A 7,824-nucleotide genomic window follows, 5' to 3' on the forward strand; every position below is an offset into this window, starting at 1 on the left:
AAGCCTAGATAGTTTTGGAAGAACTCTTGTGGGAGCATCCACAATTACCTCGTTTCACTGGATCTAATACTGTTATATGGATCTCTCAAGCTGAACGATATTTTCTCTTTTACGCGATCTATGGCGACGAGCGGTTTCCCTATGTCATTGAATCCTTCGACGATGAACTATTTTGGTGGTTCAATGGTTGGCTTCGGAGTTCAGACTTCCTCACCTGGGATGATTTCACTATAGCAATGCTTACTCAATTCCACGTTAGTTCCATCAATGTAAGGGCCAAGTCTGATAATGAAACCATTGTTAATGAGGAAGTTACTCAAGGATTGGGGGATGTGATCTTAGGTGGGCATGCGACTGGTAAATATAGGCAACAAAGTGGTAATTTGATGGTTAATAAAGATCCCATTATTTACAACATTACAATTAGCTTGTTGGCGCTGACACCGTTAAAAGGTGCAACAAGGCAATCTGTATTGCACCCCTTGAGGTGGTCCGTTGACATTGATCCGAATAACACCGAAAGACTCGAATGGTGTCCATCGTGGTGCATCGTTGATTACGCCCCGTATGCATGTGTACAACTTGAGTGGCGACCGCCATGGCAACGACATTCCGTCCTTGAGGACAAGGACGTTTTCAAAGGGTCGGGAATTGATACGATCCTATTATTATATTATATTATATTAATAAGTTTGTATTATTATTATTATTTAAGTTTATATTTTATTTAGTTTCCTTATTGTATTATAATTAGGTTTTCTTATTGTTTATCTTTTCCAATTATTATGTCTTTGTTTTCATATATATTGTAATCTTGTTTAAGAAAAAAAGAGGAAGAAAGAATTATTATTTTGGGTTTATTTTCTCTTCTTCTCTTGTGTTCTTGGGAGATTGACGGTTGTCTCGAATAAACCGTTACAACTTAGAAATACTAATCGAGTCAGGCTATACGTACCTTCCCTGTTGCTTGTCATACCCCCCTCCCCCCCCCCCCCCTCTTGGAAAAACTAACTTTCATACTATCCCTTGAAATCATATAATTACCAAATTAGCACAAAATTAAGTATTTCATATATTTTTTTACAAGTTGTGTTTTTTTTATTTCGGGTTTAGGGTTCGGGTTTCGGGTTTAGCGTTTAGGGTTTCTGGTTTAGGGGTTCAGGTTTAGCGTTTAGGGTTTAGGCTTCGGGTTTATGGTTTAGGGTTTAGGTTTTCGGGTTTAGGGTTTCGGGCTTATTTTGTAAAAGATAAAGATGTAAAATAAGGATATTATAAATATATATACTATTAAAATTTAAAAAAAGATATTATAAATATTTACAATATTAATACTAAAAAATAAATTAATAGTAATACTTGATAATTTTTTTTGTTATATGTAGTGGAGATTATTAAGTTAAAAAAATGTTGTAGAGACTCATATATGTATATAAATAATGTTAGAGGCAATAGTATTTGATCTAATAAGTTAGGGGGTGCATATTTAGTAAAAATGGTGTAAGGAGATACGTTTAACAGACTAATTTCATAACTAGCGTAGTGGTTTTAACAAGAATTTGCTTTCCATGTTATTGATTTAGCACCACTAAAAGGAGCCATTACGTCTAGTCAGCATTCTCACCCCTTCAATATCTCTAAATCTAAAATTACACTAAATTTTTGTTTCATTTTTAATTAAATAGTATTTTTATACTTTTATCATTATCACCTCTTTCTTTTTCACCCACAATTTAAAAAATTATAAAGGGTGAACAATAACTTTTCAAATATACAGTAAAATCACTGCAGTTTCTCTTATCTACCTACAACACCCTAAACTACTCCTTAACTATAAAAACCCACCAAATAACTACTCCAACACATTTCTCTAATCCCAATGGGTTCTCCATACCTATATCCATTTCTAAAATTTTAAAAAATCATCTAAATAACTATTCCAACACATTTTCTATCTTCAAACTTCATTTCTAAATTTTAATAAAATGATATAGAAAACATCTAAATTTAGAGCATTGCTACAATACTTCATTTTCAATTACTCTTCTATAAATATATATTAGAAGTCAATTTATATTGAAAATGATAATAAGACAAAATATTTAGTGGTAAAAATTATAAATGAAAGAAAGAGAAAAAATAATAAAAAAAGAATATATAAATGGGAACGAAGAATGAGTAGAAGTGATTTTTAGAAAATGATATATAAACTAAAGAAGTTGTGTTTTTTTATTTAAAATTTAAAGATGAAAATGAAGAATTGATTAGAATTCTGAGTGGCAAATAGGAGAGCTCAAAAATGTAAAAAAATTAGCCATTCAAAAAAAATAAATGAAAAATATAAATAAAGAAAGAGACATATATGTGTGGAATTGTAACAACATATTCTCTCTCACATCCCAACTGCCAAAATTTGACCAAATGAGTCAAGAGTCAAATCTATTCACTTGTCCACTCAAATAAATACTCCATTTTTAAATTCAATCTTTGCAACGAATTAGCTCAGATTCCATTGACAGATTGTGTTCATAAAGGGAACTCATCGAATACAAGAAACACCAACCCCAACACAACCACAAACGTACGCTTTCGTTTATTCTTTTCCTCTTCATTCAATCGTTAGTTTACATGCTCTTTTTTTGTTTTTTGTTGTTGTCTACTTCATGTTTTTATTCATATTGATTAATAATTAGGTATTTGGAAATGCTGTCTGTAGATTTCTAAGTCTTGATGATATCATATGATTACTGTTTTATTTGGTTTAATATGTTTTTAAATGAAATAATGGAAATAATATTGGTATATGCAGAGGTAGATTATTAATGGGAGACAAAAGATTGAACTTCAATAGGCCACTTCTTTCTGTGAGGCGATTCTCGCCCGCGGTTGGAAATGCACAAAAGGGCTCGAAAAGAAATAATAATAATAGTGGAAGTGTCACCCCGGGTTTGCTTCCAAGCCCGTCTTACCGATCCGATATGCATTCGGGCCCGTTAAGAAACCCGGGGACCGTTCCTTTTGTGTGGGAAAAAACTCCAGGAAAACCGAAAGATGATACAAAAACACACAAACCTTTGATAAACCCTCCTCCGGGTCGGGTTTTGGAACCTAAAGAACAAGGTTTGCATAATGAAAAGGGGCCCACGAAAGATGGGCTTGGAAGATCAGAAGATTGTAAGAATGAGAGGCCACAAATTACTTATGTTCCAAATTTTTTAGAGTTGAATGATAATGATGATGAAGAAGAAGAAGATGGTGAGTTTGAATATGATGGTAATGGAAATATGTCATTGAAGTTTTGTGGATTGCTTCCGCAGTTTTGCTTAAAGGGTTCGATTGGTATGTTGAATCAGACACCCGGGTTAAGTGTGAGGACCCGGTTGCCTGTATCTTCTGCTGACAGAACTCATGTTGGCGCTTCATCTGCTGGATCTCAGGTAAATATCTTTTTTTTTTATAAAAGTTTCGTTTTTGGTTAATAATGACGCGCTGTCTAGAACTGGAGGTATGGGTCAAAGTTAATTTAAACTGAAATGGCCCGTTTTTGGTATTTTGTATTGACGCGCGGGCACTTTTTTCCCCATAATAAGAAACATGATTATTCTATTGCAGTATAAACTATTGCTATCAAAGCAGGGGCAACAATTATTGACATGACCTGAAACATGACATGAAAAAATCTGGATTTGGGTCGACTAACACGACCAATTTAAAAACTAGATTCTATTTGGTTTGATCGATTAAAAACAGCGCTAAGTATTTTTGTAAATAACAACTTTTATAATCTATTTTTGTAATTCCATTATTCATGTTTCTGAAGATACATTTGCATTTTCCAATCCATTTTTAATATTTTAAAAAAAATTATAATGTTAGTTTTGTCACACCGTATTATCTACTTGTTGCATGCATACGTACCCATTAAACAAGTTACCAACAACCTGCTAACAACTCGTCAACATGTTTGACTCGTTTAAAAAAATGGATTAAGTGGGCCGTGATCTGGTTGACCCGAATTATGTGTCAGGGCTGCACATTTCAACCCGCCAACCCGACATGATTAACACCTCTAATTCAAAGTAAGCTTTTAGCAACTTTCAACCTTTTAGCTAAGTTTTATGATTAGACCCGTTTTAGATAGAGACAACACAAACTGACCTAAAAAAAACCAACCAAATTAGAAGACAGCGCAATTTAGCCCGTCTTAGATAAAAGACAAACCAAATTGACTCAAAATTCCAACCTTTATTTATAACTTCAAAACCTTACATTTTCCCATTTTTTTCCTCTGAATTTCATTTAGGATGCTGAAGTGGCTGCATATCTACCCAAACCATCAGTCAAGAATCCAAAAGACCCAACCGTCTCAAATCACGAACAAGGTCACAGTATTTCAGCTAATCGTAACAATCTGTCTCCTCCACCTTTTATTTCTGCGGACGTAGAAATAAATACACAAAAGAAAGGTCTAGTCAGCTTTCAGGAACTACTAGCTTATGAGATTCAAAAAGAAAAAAACTTTCAAAATCACACAATTGAGAAGACTCTTTATATTGACACAATTCATAAAGTGGAATCTTTAAAGCCCGAATTCAAAGAAACCGATGTTGATATCTTTGGAATTTCACATATTCCCACCGAGCAGTTCAGGTTTGATTCGGTTGCTGATAATTCAAACCATGATAAAGAAATGATCACGCAAACAGGTGTCTGCAATCGTTCTAAGGTTGATCAAAAAGTCAAAATTTGTCAAACCGTGTCGTATTTGCCTGCTCCTCCACCACTACCAAAATCTCCTTCGGATTCTTGGCTTTGGCGTACATTGCCTTCTGTGAACTCGAATACCGCATCTTTACGGTCAAAAGACTCAAAACACAAACTTTCTTCCAAAACAGCAATGAAAGAGGGTAAAAATGTCCAATCGCAATATCCCGAGGAAAGTTGGTTGACTTGTTTTGATTCATTTGATTACAAGATGGGTGCGTTGGGTAACAGGTCTAGGACAGCCGAAATAGTTATATTTTTAAGAAATTTTTGTATAACGTTTTATGTGTTAAATGGTTAAACCTATGTTTTGACTATTCTAGCTTTTTTGTACAAAATTTTTTAAATGTTGCTGCACCAGTGTTTTGGTTTAATTGTCGTTCTAGATTCCATTGATGGGTTAAAAATAAAACAAAAATTAGAAACGATAATCGACTCGATTATAATCTAGCTTTGATCAGTGAACTTCATTGAACTTATATTACTTTTTATTAAATGATTTTCAGGGACCATTGCTTCCTATATCAGAAATTTAGGCTTTGTGTACTTGTTTGCTAGTTGAAGAAATCATGTGGGTTGGAAGTTTAAAGGTTCTATGATTGTTGGGTGCTTATAATTTGCTTTTAGTGTCCATACAAGGTGGTTTTTTTTCTTTGTTTTTTTTTTCTGATTAAATTTGAAGAATAAAGGAAAAGTTGAATGTATATGATATGAGAATAAGAAAGAAGAAATAAAATGGTCTGAGTGGTCCATGTTTAATAATGAGTTTTCAACTTTAGCATTAATCTTATATTTAATAATAGAGTTTGACTTTATATCTATTGGGCTTTCCATAAGTCATTGGAATGAACGATTTACAATGCCAATGCACCAAAGTTTGAGTAATTTGTCTTCAAAATTCAAATGTGTACAAATATTTTAATAGCTTTTAAGTAAATAAATTTTCATGTTACTGGAATGGTGCATGCAATATGACGGGGAAACATACATCAGTGATTAGTAATCACGTTACATGTTTTATAAAATAAAACTTTAGAGATTGTAATTGATCGGGTCTGGGTCGGGTATTAGCATTCTTAGCACCATACTCAGATGTAAAATTGTGTCTCGTACCCAATACATGTTGGTATTTGTCGGGTGATTACCCAATAGTTTGTTAGATACATGTTGAGATTTCTTGGTACATTATTTTTCTTTACCAATTATTAGACGTGCACAAAAAAACCGGTTCCGGAACCTAACTGGTGGAACCGAACCGGAACCGGTTCCAGTTCTAACCCGGTTGGTACAATACCCGGTTTGGGTATTTTTGTACCCGAAAATCGTACCCGGTTCTCATATTTGTATGTTAGTATCAGTTCCAACCCGGTTCCTACCCGGTTCTTAATTGTAACCGGTTCGGTTCGTACCCGGAAAAACCGGTTCCGGCGGGTTTTTTTGAAGAGTCAAACAAAAGTCAAACTAACCGTTGGAACCGGTTCCAACGGTAATATAGCCGTTGGAACCGGTTTTTTAGACACCAATTAGCCGTTGGAACCGGTTTTTGAGAGACAATAGATCCGTTGGAACCGGTTCCAAAGGTAATATAGCCGTTAGAACCGGTTTTTGATGCCCAAACCTATATATAACTTGTTTTCCACCACTAATTTCACCACCAAACTCAAAAACAAACTAAAATACTACTCCTTTAGCAAACCCGTTCCGTTACCCGACCATCCAACTAAATATTATTATGGCACCCATCAAAAAAACTAACAAGAAGGCTAAGAAGAGTGTTTTTGTTGCCGCCGTTCCTGTTACGGAGGACCCAAGGGTTGTTACGATAGTCAACCATAACCGCAACCAAGACATATGGAAGAATTGGGATTTGATTGTGGATGACGAAGGTTATCAAAAGGCTCGTTGCAAACTATGTGGTTCAATATTAAAGCACGATTCCAACTCTACTTTGAGAAAGCTGTAACGATTCCGGCAGAATCAGGTATACCCTAACCGGTATATACTATTTATGTGTTATTTAATAATGAATATATGAATTATACTGCGTTTATACGAGTATGTATGATTCACAGTACGGATTATACTCGATTATACAGTTAATCGTATTGGAAATACGATTAACCGATTAACGGTTATTGAAGCCCGAACGAATCGAGGATTACATTATAGACGAGATATATAATATTTAGTGATGTTTACGAAGTGTTATAGCTTCGGGATAAGTGAATTAAAGCACAGAAAAAGAATTTCGATTTAATGGTACATCGGTACGTTAAACGAAACCTTTAATACCAAACCAAGCAAAAGACGATCGATCAAGCCGAAAAAGATGCGCAATTATTAATAATATGATGTTTTAAGATAATAAATGTCATGGTTTAAGTTTTTAAAGTTTTTAAATCGGTTTTAAATAAATTTCTTTTTTTAAGCCGAAAACGACCATTTTAGCCTCGTTTTAAGTTAGATTAAACATTTAACCGAAAAACAAACTGAACCAGATTATCCAAAACATTATCCAGATTTCAGAAATCCAAATGAGTGGCTAAGAATGGAGAGGTGGGTCCCACCCCACCTCCCCTTGAGTTCCGATCGGATAAGGGGGGTGTACCCTTATGCTTTGTTATTTTTTTTACACAAACACATTCAACAATCTTCATCTCCTCTCCAAAGTATGAACTAAAACCCGAGATTTTAGCAAGAAAACCGAGGTAAAGATCGAGTTATTTACGTGTTCATCTTCGTTTCTTGAGTTTATTTGCAAGAAAATGAGGTTTCAAAGATGAAAACCGATTCTTGCATGATCAAGTGATGTATACGGGTTATACAAGGGATCTTGGTCCAAGAAAGGAGTTAAACGAACCAAAAATGAATTTTTACGGTTCAAATCCTTGTTTTTAAATCATAACCGAAACCATGAAAGAAATGGCTTGATTGTGGGTGTAACTTGCTTGGTGTGGTGTTATTGTGCTTGTAGGTGTTGTATCTAGTTGTTAACCAAGGCTAGAAAGCAAGATCCTTGCGATTTGAAGCTAAAAACACAAGGTAGTTCGGTTTATGTTCGGT

General features: G+C 34.5%; 1 protein-coding gene across 1 annotated transcript; it reads left to right on the top strand.

Moving 5' to 3' along the window:
- Positions 1-236: 236 nt before the first annotated feature.
- Positions 237-5,323, top strand: LOC143577814 (uncharacterized). Its single transcript, XM_077061542.1, has 5 exons — positions 237-565; positions 2,691-2,705; positions 2,807-3,434; positions 4,301-4,985; positions 5,268-5,323. Exons 1-5 carry the CDS (start codon positions 237-239, stop codon positions 5,321-5,323), a joined length of 1,713 nt encoding a protein of 570 aa, XP_076917657.1.
- Positions 5,324-7,824: the final 2,501 nt, after the last annotated feature.

Source organism: Bidens hawaiensis, unplaced genomic scaffold, assembly GCF_021521415.1.
Source record: "Bidens hawaiensis isolate Kalapana, Puna unplaced genomic scaffold, B.hawaiensis_p1.1 tig00028816_1, whole genome shotgun sequence".
NCBI lineage: Eukaryota > Viridiplantae > Streptophyta > Magnoliopsida > Asterales > Asteraceae > Bidens > Bidens hawaiensis.